This window comes from Pogona vitticeps, chromosome 5 (assembly GCF_051106095.1).
Source record: "Pogona vitticeps strain Pit_001003342236 chromosome 5, PviZW2.1, whole genome shotgun sequence".
Lineage (NCBI taxonomy): Eukaryota > Metazoa > Chordata > Lepidosauria > Squamata > Agamidae > Pogona > Pogona vitticeps.
Window position 1 is genome coordinate 8,964,838 of NC_135787.1, and position 15,410 is coordinate 8,980,247.

The 15,410-nt window shown below is 46.6% G+C and overlaps 2 protein-coding genes across 12 annotated transcripts in view; both read right to left on the reverse strand.

Annotated features, from left to right (window-relative positions):
- Positions 1-3,137, reverse strand: part of RUFY3 (RUN and FYVE domain containing 3) — a 48,569-nt gene extending 45,432 nt beyond the window's left edge. For all 11 annotated transcript variants that reach the window (XR_013545756.1, XR_013545758.1, XR_013545757.1 and 8 more), the window contains exon 1: positions 2,695-3,137. Coding sequence is in view for 6 of the 11 variants with exons in the window: in XM_073002073.2 (XP_072858174.2) it covers positions 2,695-3,004 (310 nt within the window). In the remaining 5 variants the exon portion in view is untranslated. The remainder of the gene's footprint in view (positions 1-2,694) is intronic.
- A 1,445-nt stretch (positions 3,138-4,582) lies between these two features.
- UTP3 (UTP3 small subunit processome component) lies at positions 4,583-6,278 on the reverse strand. The gene has a single exon (XM_020805259.3). The coding sequence runs from the start codon at positions 6,156-6,158 to the stop codon at positions 4,662-4,664; it is 1,497 nt and encodes a 498-aa protein (XP_020660918.3). The 5' UTR covers positions 6,159-6,278; the 3' UTR covers positions 4,583-4,661.
- Positions 6,279-15,410: the final 9,132 nt, after the last annotated feature.

Genomic DNA, 15,410 nt, shown 5'->3' on the forward strand with positions numbered 1-15,410 from the left:
AGCTCGACATCTAGAGAGAGGGTGTCAGAGATGGTTGAGCCAAGGTACACAAAGTCATGAACAACCTCCAATTCTTGTGTGGAGATGGTAATAGAGGGAGGCGAGTCCACACCCTGGCCCATGACTTGTGTTTTCTTCAGGCTGATTGTTAGTCCAAAGTCTTGGCAGGCCTTGCTGAAACGGTTCATGAGTTGTTGGAGGTCTTCAGCAGAGTGGGCAACAATGGCTGCATCGTCTGCAAAGAGGAAGTCCCTCATGCATTTCAGTTGGACTTTGGTCTTCGCTCTCAATCTAGAGAGATTAAAGAGCTTTCCATCTGATCTAGTCCGGAGATAGACACCTTCTGTTGCAGTTCCAAAGGCATGCTTCAGCATGACAGCAAAAAAGATCCCAAAAAGTGTTGGTGCGAGGACACAGCCCTGTTTCACTCCGCTTCGGATGTCAAAGGGATCTGATGTTGAGCCGTCAAAAACTACAGTGCCTTTCATTCCATCGTGGAAGGACCTGATGATGTTAAGGAGACGAGGTGGACATCCAATCTTGGGAAGTATTTTGAAAAGGCCATCCCTGCTAACCAAGTCAAATGCTTTTGTAAGGTCTATGAAGGCCACTAAGAGTGGCTGTTGTTGTTCCCTGCATTTCTCCTGCAACTGTCGGAGGGAGAATACCATGTCAGTGGTGGATCTATTTGCTCGAAATCCACACTGTGATTCCGGATAGACTCTGTCTGCAAGCACCTGGAGCCTCTTCAGCACAACACGGGCAAGCAGCTTCCCTACAACGCTAAGAAGAGAGATACCACGGTAGTTATTGCAGTCACCCCTGTCACCTTTGTTCTTGTACAACGTGACAATGTTTGCGTCCTTCATGTCCTGTGGTACTCCACCTTCCCTCCAGCAGAGACAAAAGATTTCATACAGTTCGGTGATGATGATCTCCTTACCGCATTTCAGCACTTCAACAGGGATGTTGTCCCTTCCAGGTGCCTTGCCAGAGGTGAGGGAATCCAAGGCCGCATTTATTTCTGCTAGGGTTGGTTCGCTGTCCAGCTCTTCCAAGACAGGCAGGCACTCAATGTTATTTAATGCTTCTTCGGTTACTACATTCTTTCTGGAATATAGCTCGGAGTAGTGCTGCACCCAGCGTTCCATCTGCTGTGCTCGGTCCTGGATGATCACACCTGTAGCAGACTTTAAGGGAGCAGATTTCTTCTGTAATGGACCTAAGGCCTGCTTGATACCATCATACATTCCTTTGATGTTACCTGTGTCCGCTGCTATCTGTATCTGAGAGCAAAGCTGAAGCCAATAGTCATTGGAGCATCTCCTGGCAGCCTGTTGGACTTGGCTACGAGCGGCTCGAAGAGCTTGCAGGTTGTACTCGCTAGGACAGGCTTTGTATGCTGCTAGAGCTCTTCTCTTATCCTCAATGGCTGGCATTAACTCCTCCGAATGGGCTTCGAACCAGTCAGCCATCTTTCTGGTCTTCTTGCCGAAGGTGGACAAGGCGGTGTTGTAGACAGTGTTCTTGAAGTATTCCCATCGTTCAGGTGCATTTACATTAGCTGGACCTGGAAGGGTTTCCTCGAGTGCTTGGCTAAAATAAATCCGTAAATTAAAAGATTTTACACACACACCCTGAGAAAAGACTTCAATTCCAAAGGAAAGCTTCAACAATTCTTCCAACTGATCATCTGTCCGATTCCACACTTCCAATAATCGCAAAGCAACCAGTGACAACAATTACCGTACAAGAGGTTCTTGGAATGGAATGAAGAATGACGCTCCCAACCAAACTCCGCTTATTGCTATGGTGGTATTTTTAAAAGTCTTGCTATTATGTCTAGATAGTATATTTCTTTTTAATATTGTTAAAACAGTGGCACACTGAACAGAATCAGCCAAAGCATTCTGTCACTATCATGGATGATGGGACTAAGCATCCTCCCTCACTCTTATTAGCATTTCTGGACAGGAAGAAAGGATTTTCCTTGAGGCTGGGAGGTGGCAAGGAAGGAAAACACATTAAGGGAAGAGAAGGAGAATTCACATGCACACACAAAAAGGAAAGCTGCAAAAGCTTTCCTTTCTTGACAGCGAGTCCTACAGTTACTTTCGAGTAAAGATGCAAAAGGGGAAGGCTGCAGACAGATCTATTGGCCACCAATTTTTAATCTTCCCTTTGCATGGATCCCAACAGCTTCAGGAGTCTTTTTTTTTTTAAGCCGGATAGAGACGACTAATAGGCTTTAAAAATAAGATTATAGAGATGGGAGGGGGGGCCGGCAAGAGCGGGGAGAGGGAAGGGAAAGAAAACGAGTGGGGGTGGGTGGGCTACCTTCTGAGGTATGGAAGGTGGGGGGGGAAAGGGGGATCTTCTCTCCTTCCCCCCAAAAAATAACACCCCCAAGGCGACGCCCTAAAAGTAGCGACGAAGCGGGGAGGGCGACCCACATCTCGGGGTTGTGTAAGAAATGGGAAGTGCGACCCGAGAGGGATGGGCATTCACACACACACGCCCGATCTGTACGAAGCACGTGTTGCCCACCCGTCAGGGTGGGGTCCGCGGGATAGAGAAAGGAGGGCAGCGGCTGAGGGAGGGAAGAAGGGAGGGATGGGATGGCGGGCAGGCGGGCGTGGGGAAAAAGGAAGCGGCGGCGCCCCCCCCCCCACACACCCGGGCAGGGTGACTCACGGGAGCTGCCGGTCCGCGGTGGTCCCGGTTCCGACTCGATGTAACTGAGCAAGACGGGCAAAGGGAGCCCGCCCGGGCCGGCGGGGCCAGCAACGCTCCAGGCGCTCGGGAGCGGCCAGCCGGGCGCGGCGGCGGCGGCGGCGGCTCCTCTTCCTCCTCCTCCTCCTCCCCGGCCGGGGTAGAGAAGGAAGTAAGGGGGCGAGTCAGGGGGTGCCTCTTCTCCTTCTTCCTCCTCCTCTCGCTCCGGCTCCCCTCCGCCGTCGCCCTCCGGCCGCTCGCCCTCAGCGGCCGGTGGGGAGCTCCGCTCCATCTTCTCTGGAGGGCAGGCGAGCGGCGGTCCCCGCAGCTCCTCAGCCGGCCGCCGCCTCCCTTCTTCTCCTTCTATTTCTCTTTCTTCGCCTCTTTCCGCCGCCTGGCGAGAAGGAAGGGGCAACTTTTCCCTCAGAGCGGGCGAGGAGGCGCAGCCACGGCGGCGGCCATGCCTCCGCCATAAGCCGGCCCCCCTTCCCCCCCGCCTTTCTTGGGCCTCCCCACCGGCCCGGAGGTGGAGTGACTCGCGCCGGCCCCCTCGTGGGACTCCGCCCCGCCGCCGCCGCCTGAGAGCCGCTTCTTCCTCGGGCCGCCCAGGCCTTTCCCTCACGTGAGGGGAAGCGGGTGGGCACGACTTGCCGCTTGAGGCGGTGGGGCGACCGTCCTTCTTGGTTCCCCCTCCCCCCGGGGACTGGGGTGGATGGGTGGGCTCCCCCGTTCCTCCCCATGAGACTCTTGAGGTTGTGTGCTTCCTTGCCCCACAACATATGAGGGGCTGGTTTATGAGGGGCTTCGTCCTGCCCAGGGGGGTTCGTTTCTTGCCCATCTCAAAGGATGGGAGGGGGACTGGCCACCCAAGACGGCAAGTTCTTGACCCTCGTCAAGATCTGGGGCTTGGCCACTGAGGACTCACTTGCCATGCCATGAGGGAGGACAGGTTCCCCCCCCCCTCCAGGTGTGTGTCTAAGTCATAGTCCCTTGCTATGGGGAGCTGGTAAGGGAAGGGAGCAATTCCTGGGGCCATGAAATGAGACAGGACTGAGTTCTGGACCCACACACACACTAGCTGAGTAGCCAGCGGTCAGCAGGGGTTCAGTTCTTCTCTGATGCCAAATGTAGAGACTGAGGATTCAGTTCTTGCTACTTCCTAAATGGAAAATTCCCAGAGTGTCATAGTGGATAGTGATGGACCAGGACTCTGGAGAAGAGGGTTCGAATCCCAGCTCAGCCATGGAAACTCACTGGGGGAGTGCAACTGGCCTTACGTATCTCACTTACCTTGAAAGCCCTATTACGGTTGCTGTAAGTTGCTTCCAACTTGGCAGCACAGAACACACACACAGACAGACATTCCCTAAATAAGGGAAAGCTGACCCTTAAGGGTTTACATTTTTGTTGCTTGCCCAGTGAGGGGTTTGGCTCTTTTCCCCTTTGCCTACAGAACAAGCACCCCAGATTGACCAGGTTGAGTTTTGCCAGTGACTTCATCTAAGCCAAATAACCAACCAGCCTTCATCTTTCCATTCAATCTCAGTCAATGGGTTATTATTGCCACTTAGAATTTGAAACGTGTGATGGAAACAAGGATTACTCTCATTCAGGCTCAGTAGTAAAGCAAAAAAGCAACATTTGTTGCCTATATACCTCCCCATAGTGCTTAACGCACTCTCCAGGCCAGGCAGTTTACAATTTAATTATGAAGGCTACACACCACACACACCAGCAAGTTGGGTACTCAATATACCGAACTCAGAAGGATGAAAGGCTAGGTCTATTACACGCCTCCAAAAGACTGGATGCAACCTATAGAAATAAGAATAATTTTGGGTTTATTGTACTAAAATGAACACAAACTGCATTTCTTTCCCCTAAAAATTATATTTATTAAGCTTACATTTACTATTTCCAGCTTGTAAAAAAAAGTTGATTGAAGTAAATCACTTAAGCTTGATACTCTTCTTAACTCCAGCACGAATGCCAAACAGTTCACCTCCATATCTTTGTTCTTCTCTTCGGACCTCTGGAACTTGTCCCTTCCTACGAATTTTGGCCCGCCTAAACTTCTCACGGTGCTTGACTCTTGGGTTACGATCGATCTTCTTCCTCTTGGGTGTGAGACCTTTATTCTTGACAATCTGGTACGATGCACCTCTCTTTTGACCTGGTAATTCCTCTTCCATAATCACTTCTTCTTCAACTTCTCTTTCTTCTTGTTTCCTCTTTCTCTTAAGTTTTATCTTTCCTTCCATCTCTTTATAATAATTTAGAGCAGCCTGTTCATCAAAATCTGAATCCTCTGTACATTCTTCAGCAGCCTTGCCGTTAGAAAGCTTACAAAGAGTTTCTGGTTTGCTTTTACTGACAGACTTCCTGACAGATAACAAGGACTTCTTTTTACCTTCCATCCCATCAGCATTGTCATTATGAAATTCACAAAGCAGCCTGCGAACCTCTGGAGACAGTTTTTGGTCCACAATTGCTAAATCATTTATTAAGTTTCTGTATGTTACAAGTCTTTCAATAACAGGATGGCCGTGGACTGGGATCCTTTTTGCCTTCAACACCAAGTAAAAACTGATGTTACAACAATAGTTTAAATAGAGGTGATATTTGATCTGCAAGTACTGGCTGCCTTTCCCTTGCGGAATGACCCCATCTCTTACCATATGTATCAGCGGCTCCAGTTCATCTTTAAGCTCAGTTAATTTGGCTTCAAAGTCCCGAATCAGTTCCAGCAACTCTGGAGATTCCTTTTTCAACAACTTCAGCTGCTCCTTTTTAGAAAGAGACTGCAAATCTTTGGCAATTTTCCGCCCTGAGTCTTTTTCACTTGGTTGCTCGGTTGCCTTCACGTAACTCTGGACCAGATCGAGGCCATAATCGTCCTCACCCAAACTCTGTGCCAGTCGTTTCTGAATGGCCTGGGCCGCCTCCTCTTCCTCCAGCTCCTCAGCTTCCGCTTCCTCCTGGCTCTTCTTGGCAGCCTTGGAACGGGCGGCGACAGGTTTATCATAGTCAGTGCCATAATACAGCTGCTTTCGCTGACCCCAAGCAAGCTCATCGGGGAGGCCTGACTGCCCACCGGCGGCACCCCATCCCTCTTCTAGGTCACTGTCCATGTCCAGGGGTTCGTCTATATTGTCGTCGTCGTCAGCATCACCCTCCTCCTCGCCATTTTCCCCTTCTCCCTCCTCTTCGCTGTCGTTCTCTTCGGAAAGGTCCAGTTCCAGGACCTCCTCCTCCTCCTCCGCTTCCCCTTCATCATCATCCTCACTGCCCAGCGCTGCCAGCACCGCCTCCTCGAGCCGCCGCTCGTGGAAATCATCCGCCTCCTCCGTGACAGACAGCACTCCCGGCTCGGGCTCCTCTATCTTTTCTTCCTTTTGTTCCTGGGGCTTCCAAGCCGGAGCGGTTCTCCGCCGTGATTTCCCCATGAGGCTGGCGGGACGAGGGATGGCCGCTCGACAAACCAGCGTGCGCTACCGCGGCAGAGCCACGAAGAGAAGTACGTCTGGGTCGAAGGTCAGTGTAGTCACGAAATCTGCCCCTCCCGCTTCCGGTTACCGAGAGGGAAAGGGTATTCTGGTACGAGTTGCTGCAAGAAATCGTCGGGCAATCAAGTCTGTTTCCCCACAACTGCTCTTATGACTTAAGTCGTGCCTGGACAATTATTATGGTTCTGTGCGATTTTGCTTCTCAAGGCGCTTCACTTCCTGCTCGATACAGAGCGTCCCTCTTTACTTCCGGTCTGATGTTCTTAGGTGCCACGATTTTTACCTTCCTCCGCAGTTGTGGACGCTCTGGTTTGCCCACGGTCATAGAGAAAACGGGACGACGCCCGGAGGCCGGAGCTGAGGGGCAAAAAAAAAAAGTTCGCCTTTATGGAGCCTACTGCGCGTGCGTGAACTGCGGGCGTGGTGGACGAACTGCTTTTCGAGTGCCTTGTGTATTTATATATATATTTATTAACAGTTCTTGAGCTGGAGAGTGAAAACATCCACTTTGCAGTGATAAAGTAGTGTAATGGACATAGATTGAAATCAAGATTAATAATACCAGTGACTGACCTAAGTGGCCCTAGGATTACATTTTGAAGTCCTGTCACTACTCTTGGAAATTCCGGGATCTTTTTTTTTAATGTATTAGTACAAAAATGAGAATAAAGAAAAATACAAAAAATAAAGAACTCAAAATACTGTACATAATACAATGAACTTCAGGTGCATCCCTTCACCCCCAGGATATACTCAAAAGGTTTACTTCATACATTGTGCTCCATTTCTCTTTAAAAATGAAACAACTCTTGGTCTCCTTTTCCTTTCTCAAATACATCTCCCGGGCCGTATTTCCTCAAGAGAGACTAAAACACCCATGTTGATCCCATTTACCAAACCTGCTCTAGCAGTTTAGTCACCAGGAGCTGGTCTTTTGTGAAACTGAAAGGTCAATATCTGAATTTAAAACCAAGTCACCCCTTTGCAGGATAACTAATACGCCTTCTTCCATATGAGCCTGCCCGTCCTCTTAAGATCAGGCCAGGAGGCCCTTTTGAAGGTGCCATCCCTGAAAGAGGTGAGGGGGTGGCATGTCGAAATAGGACCTTCTCGGCTGTTGCTCCCCAACATTCGAATGCCCTCCCTATAGAGATGCACTTTTGGCTTTTCGGCGCCAGGCAAAGATTTTTCTGTTTAGTTAGCATTTTAATTAATTAGTATCCTTTCATTGGCTGTATGAGCAGCAGGATCTATTAATTATAAATTAACTGTTTTAATATTGGGTAAATATATATTGGGTATTATTTTAATGGTTTTAATGTTTTCCTAAAGTTTTAATATTACTGTACGCCACTCAGAGACCATTGGCCAAACAGAGTGGCCAAACAGACTAAAAAAAATCCTGTAAATAAATAAATAAAATAAATCACTAATCACTCACAACATATACTGTTACATTTACCCCTCAATCAGTGGAAAGTTTGCAGGTAAGCTCAAGGTGAACTTGGAAGCCTTCAGAGTGACCACAGCAATTGCTCCAGTGACCACCTTGAGATATTCCCATCTCTAGCCAGGAAGGAAAGACACCACACATGTGCTTCATATGTGCCCTATTGATGCTGAGAACCAGCAAGAAGTGGCCAAAGGTTCTGCCTGTAGACCTTCTCGTGACCAACGTCTAAAGATAATTTTCTTTGACACATGTTTTTGGACACACACACCCCCATTGTTTATTTTGTAGCTTGATTAAGTGTTTTGGAGAATCTGGAAGCTTGCATGTTATTGTTTATAATGTATAATCAGTCCTGTTAAAGATAATGCTTGCCTGGGAATTTTTTTTTATTTGGTTTTGTTCCTATGGACCAACATGATCACAAGAAAATAAATAATAATTTTATTCTTTTCTTTACTATGCTTCTCCTCACCTGGACTGCAGAAGAGAACTTCAAGGCTTGCTTTCACACTATTGTGGCATTACTGTACAGTTGTTCTTAATAAGGACACCTGCCTATCAGTTTTGGATGATTTTGCATACGAAGAGCCATGTTGGAGAAGATGAAATATATAACCAGCATACGCTTTCTCAGAGTGGCCAAACAATTGCCTGTGATCTTTGCTTGATTCCCAAATTTTTAGAAAGCCAGTGAGCCTTTTATGATTCTGCATTGTTTTTCTGTAATCAGAACTGTACAGCCAGAAGGGACCCTATGGACTATGGAATCCAGCCCTGTCAAGGAGGCACAGTGGGGAATTGAACCCCCAGCCCAGACACTTAAACCATGAGCTATCTTTTCATTGCTTTTTGTCCCTTTGGATGTCCATGTAGAGACTTTCACTTCAGCAGTAGAGGGAGATCTAAGAGTATGAACAGCATGGCCTGGTGACGCAAGATGGAAGAAATGTTTTCGACACTTGTTCTTAGACTCAGTTCATTGATTTGCAGATGGTTTATAAAAAAAAACACATTTATGACATGTAACTCACTTTGCTTCCATTAGATGGCGATAGTTACTAACTACTTTTTACAATGGTTAAATTGTGGTTATTCCAGGCATTTTGAATGGGGGTGACAAGAGATTTATAGCCATTTTTATAAGATTTGGAGTAACAGTGGTAGTCAGTTAGAATGCTTTTAAATACATTTTGGCAACAACTTGTTAAAACACCAGTGCCCTAAGCACTAGAAAAGGAAGGAATTGGGGTAGAAGACGGCTTCCCATCTATTGTCCATTACATCAGCTTTAGCAATTTCCATTGGCTTCATATTAGGTATCTGCTCTGTAGGTATGTGTTTATAGTCACAGACACATTCACCATCATGAATAACCTTTACATGACTATGTACTTCCTTTCACAATTCCACCATATTCACTGCCAGGCTGGAACACTTTCCCACTGTCCCCCTCTGTTACCCCAACAAAAGATGCCAAAGAGAACACAGAAAGTCTTTCTAACTGTATGTTGGCTGGTGTGGTGGAAAGGAATAACACATCTGCTACAAGTGAGCTGTTACACAAGAAACCCAGTAACTGTTTTATGCAAAACAAGTGTGGGTGCCAATTTATTTTTAAGAAAACCACAGAGCACCTGCTGCTCTTTCAAGTGAATAAGGATGGGGTTTTCTGGAATAAAAATGGTCAGCAAGTAGAGGCAGTGTACGCAACCCATTCCCCTGGATTTTGCGCAATAAACCTATCAAATTTAAATATGTTTACAAATTGCAAAGCCTCTCTTAAGGTGCCTTTTACGGGATCCTAAATGAACAGGATTGTTTTTTTCAGGGAATAAGACAACTTGCAATGGAATGTGGAAGCCACACGTTACCTTTGAAAGAAAGTTGGGATACGTGATACTATCTGCCAAGAACGCAAAAGACTTTTAGAGTTGAAATCCTGAAACTTTGTGATCAACCAAGATGCTGCCAGCCATTAACTTGCCTCTGTCCTCTGGAATCCTCGGAGGAGGTGGGGGGGCACAGTGAATTCCCCCCCCCCCGGCAACAGTATCTTGGAGTGAGCTACCCCGATGCAATGAAATGTTCCTTTAGGAGGGAGGCCAGACCAACAGATCAATGAAGCTGCCTGCATTTTTGCAGTTTCCTTAGCTATAGCTGTAGCTATGGAGATGATGACTATGCCTCAAAGTTCATCACTAGGGAAGAGTGGCTTACAGGGAAGATATTGTCCCTTTCTACATTCTCTAGGTGTTGACGCCAGGGAAGTAAAGACATGGCTGTCTTGTCTGCGGTCACTGCACAGTGGATTGGTTGTATGTCAATATACAGGAGGCAATGCACAACAGGGGTTTACACACCTGGATATTTATTGATTGATTGATTTGATTTGTATCCTGCCACTCTGGGCGGCTTCCAATAAACTTATATACTGTACAATAAAAACACAAGATTTTACAAACAATCCATAACACACACAATAATAAAACAGATAATAAATAAAAAAGAATAAAAGAAAAATTAAGTATTGACAGGAGGGAAGGCCTGAATGTACATCCATGTTTTTAGTTGACTCTTAAAGGTGCCCAGCGTGGGGGCCGCACAAATCACTGGAGGAAGGTTATTCCAGAGGCGAGGAGCCACCTCTGAGGAGGCCCAATTTCGTGTCCTTTTCTTCTGCGCCTCCCTCGGCGTTAGGCTCCTCAGCCTCACCTCCTGGCTCATGCTGGAGATCCAGGTAGATCTTGGTGGGAGCAGCCGTTCCACCAAGTATCGAGGTCCTAAACCGTTTAGATCCTTATAGGTAGGCATTAACACTTTGAAGTCCATGCAGAAACGGATGGGCAGCCAGTACAGCATGGCCAGGGTAGGAGAAATATGTTGGTATTTTCTCACTCTGGTAAGGAGTCTGGACGCTGCATTCTGCACCACCTGGAGTTTCCGCGTCAGCTTCAAAGGCAGCCCCACGTAGAGCACATTACAGTGGTCTAATCTTGAGATTACGAGAAATATGTTCATGGTTTGCTCCATGTATCGATTGAACCTCTAGAGGAGAAAAGTCTCGGGGTGTGTGTTGTGCTTGTGCAGCATGAGTAACCGAAAGGTTAGGGCCAAGGAAAGAAGAATAGGGGAAAGCTGGTGGGCGCCTGCCATTTGGGCCCATGATGCCACGTGGTGCAACACAGGAAACATCAGATCAGGACTAACGAGTCTCCTTGATGCACAAGCCTTGGCTACAGCTGTCAGCAAACTATCCTTCCATAAGACCCATCACCAGCACAGGACCTGAAAAGCTCATGTATCCTGTGTCCTGTAGGTAAGGATGCAAGTTTTAAAAGAAATGCCAGTGACAGCTACAGATGCTGGGGAAATGTTGTTACCTGCCCAGCCACCAACAAAAATTGGGACCACAGCTCTAGTTTGCCATGTTATCTAGTTAGTTGGGTTTTATCTGATCCTGGGCCCATTTATTTAAAAAAAAAATCCCCAGTGTCCATTTTCACAGTCAGCTGGCCCAGCCCTAACCTGTCCTGACCCTTTGACTTCACAATGACTCACACTTCATCTCATGTTTCAGCCTCAAGTCTCCGGAAACAGAATGCTCCCACTCCCTTTATCGCTGTCCCTTGCTCCTCAAGTGCTCTTACTAACATCGACTAGGAGATGAAAGAAAGTCATTGGAACTGTGCTGTTTTTCAAGAAGAAAAACTGAATATGATCACAAGTGTGTTTTTAAACATACATTTGAAGGCAGCCAAGGATCTTTGCCATCCATAAAAAACACCCGGGGATCTATATGCGAAAGTGACCTCTTGATAATATTGCTGGCAAAAGAGCAAGCTCTGCTCAGTTTTACTTAGGCTTACATGAATGTGCGGAAGGCCGAAAGCAAACAAACAGTAACTAGCTCCAGATTAGTTTTTTTAAAATACCATAATTTAGAACAGCCATGATTCATGTGGCACATTAAAGGCTAAAACCATTATTCTAGCATAACTGTTACACAGAATATTAGGTATAATACATATGGTGCGGAGCAGGATTACGCATAGTGAGAGGGAAGTTAAATGCAGAAAATATTATAAACATTGGGCATTTATAAAATGACAATTGTTGCTTTTAACAAACACTGTGGTTATAAGCAAGCCAATTAATGCACTAAGTGTAATTTAGAGAGGATTGCAGCCTCTGGATTTATTGTAATCCAGACGTCTGTCATATCTTTGGGCCACAACAGCAGGCTACCGGATTTCCCTTTTTTCAATATGTCTGAAGAATTGGACCTGATCCACAAAAGCTCACATTAAAATATAATATTTAATCTTTGAAGCGCCACATGTTTTTGTCTTCTTTTGTTTTCTTTCTTTGGAGTCTAAGGTATTCTTAGACTCAGCTCCCAGCGCTTCTCACAGTTGGTTATGCTTGCTAGGGAATTGTAGTCTGAAGACTCTGGAGGGTCGTCTCCCCCCCCCCCCCGCTCCACAGTGGACCCTTTAAGGTTAAGGAAAGTGTGAGCACTTAAAAGAGTTGCACATTGTTGCTCTGGACAATTGCAAAAGTGATGGTTGCCTATGACAGACAGATGTATGTTGAGGCAGGGCAAAGGATACATACTGCTTCCCAGTACTCAAGGTCCCTTGTAAAAATTGTGTCCCAAAATGGTAAACTGTGCCTTTAGGGACTTGGTATAATTTATGATTTAAATGTAATTTTCACCAAAAGTGATGGGTTCACATTTCTAGAGGCAGTCTTCACGATGATGAAGCAGAGGTTGAAGACACTCTAGGGTCAAAGTCGCCCACTCCAAAGTATGCGAAGGAAGAATTTTCACACTGCTGAACTTTGGAAGAGGGGAAGTATGTGTGTTGTGTGCACATACATGCCTCAGTGCAAATCATGCTGCTGCTATGGGCTATCATGGCTCTTCCAGCTTAGGTAACCCCCATGAATTAGTGACCTCGAAAATGACCTATTATTTACAGCCCTGTTCAGGTCTTGCAAACTCGTGGGTGTGGTTTTCTTTATTGAGTTGCCGGTAACCTGTCTCCTATAATCGGTCTTCCTTTTTCCTGCTGCTTTCAACTTTTGCCAGCATTAACGTCTTTTCCAGCTAGCCTTGTCTTCTTAGGATGTGCCCAAAGCCCGAGAGTCTCAGTTTAGTCATTTTTGCCTCTAGAGAGTTCAGGTTTGATTTCATCTAGCACTTTGTCTTTCTGGCAGTCCATGGTGTTTGAAAAGCTCTTCTCAAATGCTTTATTTTGTGTGTGTGTGTGTGTGTGTGTGTGTGTGTACACACACACACATACACACACAAAATAAATATATATAATATATATTTCTTTTTCTGTCACCTCTCTTCACCATCCAGTTTTTACATCCATCAATATTAATCAGCAATACTGTCATCTGGATGATCTCGGCAAGGACTCTAGAAAGTCGGTGCCCTCTTATGAGCATCCAGGATACGTTTCCAAAATCACACAGGCTGGAAAAGTTGAATGAATTAGATATATTTTTGAGTGCAGACACTTGTCTCACCAATCCCCAGAGCCACATCTGTGTTGATCCACTTTAAGAAGCCAGTTCTAGCAGTTTCCATCTTGACCAGCAAGTGGGTATTTGGAAAACTCAGACGTCTTAATAGTTCCTTTAAGGGAAGAAACAGGCTGTTGTGTATCAACCATAATAAGAGTTGAAGGCCCATCAATGCTGGAGAGAGGTGATTAAGGCAGTTTTGAATTTGTGAATTAAGACTTAAAGTAAATTCCATGTGTAAGTCTGAAGAATTTTGACCAAAGAGAGGTTTCTGTTGTGACATGCAGATGCTATAATTCATTAAGGATCATTTGTAAATTCCCCCCCTAATATGAAGCCACTCAAAAACATTTCACAGTAAAACTGTGATACTTTGTAGCACTGTATCTATTCTTGCTGGGAAATAATATGTGCAGCTAAGCTCAGAATTAGCATGGCAACTGGTGTGGCAAGACAGATGGCTTCATTGTCATCCCAGCTAATTGAAAAGCCCCTGTGATTCAACCCTTTAAGCTCTGGTTTCAATACTCCCTTAGGTCCCATCCTCCAATTTTCCACTCTCTCTCTCTCCTCATCCCCGGGACCTCAAGAGCAGCAGGGACAAAGGGCTCCCCTCAATTAGAGTGTCAGTCTGGAAGTCTGAAATGTCTCTTTCTGAATAGGGAAAGGAAGAGGCCATATGGGTACCATACGTGCTGGAGATCAATGTCCTGAAAAGACCCAGCAAGAAGCCTGCCCACCCATGTGGTGGAGCCATTTTTTCAAGAAAAACCAGTTCCACTCTATCCCTGTTGAGCTACCCATGGTTTATTTATTTATTTTATTTTATTTATTTATTTAATTTATATGCCGCCCACTCTACCCAAAGGTCTCTGGGCGGCTTACAACAATTAAAATTCAATGCAATAAAATAAAATGATTAAAATACAATTAAAATACAATTAAAATACAGTTAAAATTGCCATCATTAAGACCCACAGTTAATGTTATTTCAATTAAAAGCCTTCTGGAACAGGAAGGTTTTGACCTGGCGCCGAAATATCATCAGTGTCGGCGCCAGGCGAATTTCAGTTGGGAGGGCGTTCCATAGTCTGGGGGCAGCTGCCGAGAAGGCCCTTTGTCTACAAGCCATCCCTCTTACCTCCTTGAGGGATGGCTCTTTCAAAAGGGCCCCCTGGCTAGATCTTAACAGCCGGGTAGGCTCATATGGAAGGAGGCGGTCCTTCAAGTATCCAGGGCCCAAGCCGTTTAGGGCTTTATATGTCAAAACAAGCACTTTGAATTGGGCCCGGACAGCAACTGGTAACCAGTGTAAATTATACAGAATCGGCTTGATGTGCTCTCTGGCGGCCCCACCACTCACCAGCCGCGCAGCTCGATTCTGAACCAGTTGCAGTCGCCGGACCGTCTTCAAAGGCAGCCCCACGTAGAGCGCATTGCAATAATCAATACGAGATGTTACCAGTGCATGTGTAACTGTCATGAGACTCCACTCGTCCAGGTAGGGCCGTAGCTGGTATAATTTCCGCAGCTGAAGGAAGGCACCCCTGGCCACCGAGTCCACCTGAGCTTCCAAAGTTAGACTGGGGTCCAGGAGCACCCCCAGGCTGCGGACCCTGTCCCTTAGGGGGAGTGTAACCCCATTCAGGACAGGGAAGTGGCCCTCCAACCTGTCCGGCGAAGCACCCACTAACAGCACTTCCGTCTTGTCTGGATTGAGTTTCAATTTATTAACCCTCATCCAGTCCATTATCAGGTCCAGACACGAGTTCAGCACAGAAACCGCCTCACCTGGATTGGTGGAAAACGAGAGGTAGAGCTGAGTGTCGTCAGCATATTGCTGACTCCTCAGCCCAAACCTCCTGATGACCTCTCCCAGCGGTTTCATGTAGATGTTAAACAGCATGGGGGACAGTATCGAGCCCTGAGGAACCCCATGACATAAATGCCATGGGGCAGAGCAACTGTCCCCCAGCACCACCCTCTGGACACGGTCAGCCAGGAACGAGCGGAACCACCGTAAAACAGTGCCCCCAACTCCCAACCCAGCCAGCCTATCCAGAAGGACACCATGGTCGATGGTGTCGAAAGCCGCTGAGAGGTCCAGGAGTATCAACAGGGTCACACTCCCCCTGTCTCTCTCCCGGCAAAGGTCATCATACAGGGCGACCAAGGCTGTCTCTGTACCAAAACCCGGCCTGAAA

Excerpts from the sequence above, each read along its gene's own strand:
- UTP3 (XM_020805259.3), bottom strand. The coding sequence starts at position 6,158 with ATGGGGAAATCACGGCGGAGAACCGCTCCGGCTTGGAAGCCCCAGGAA.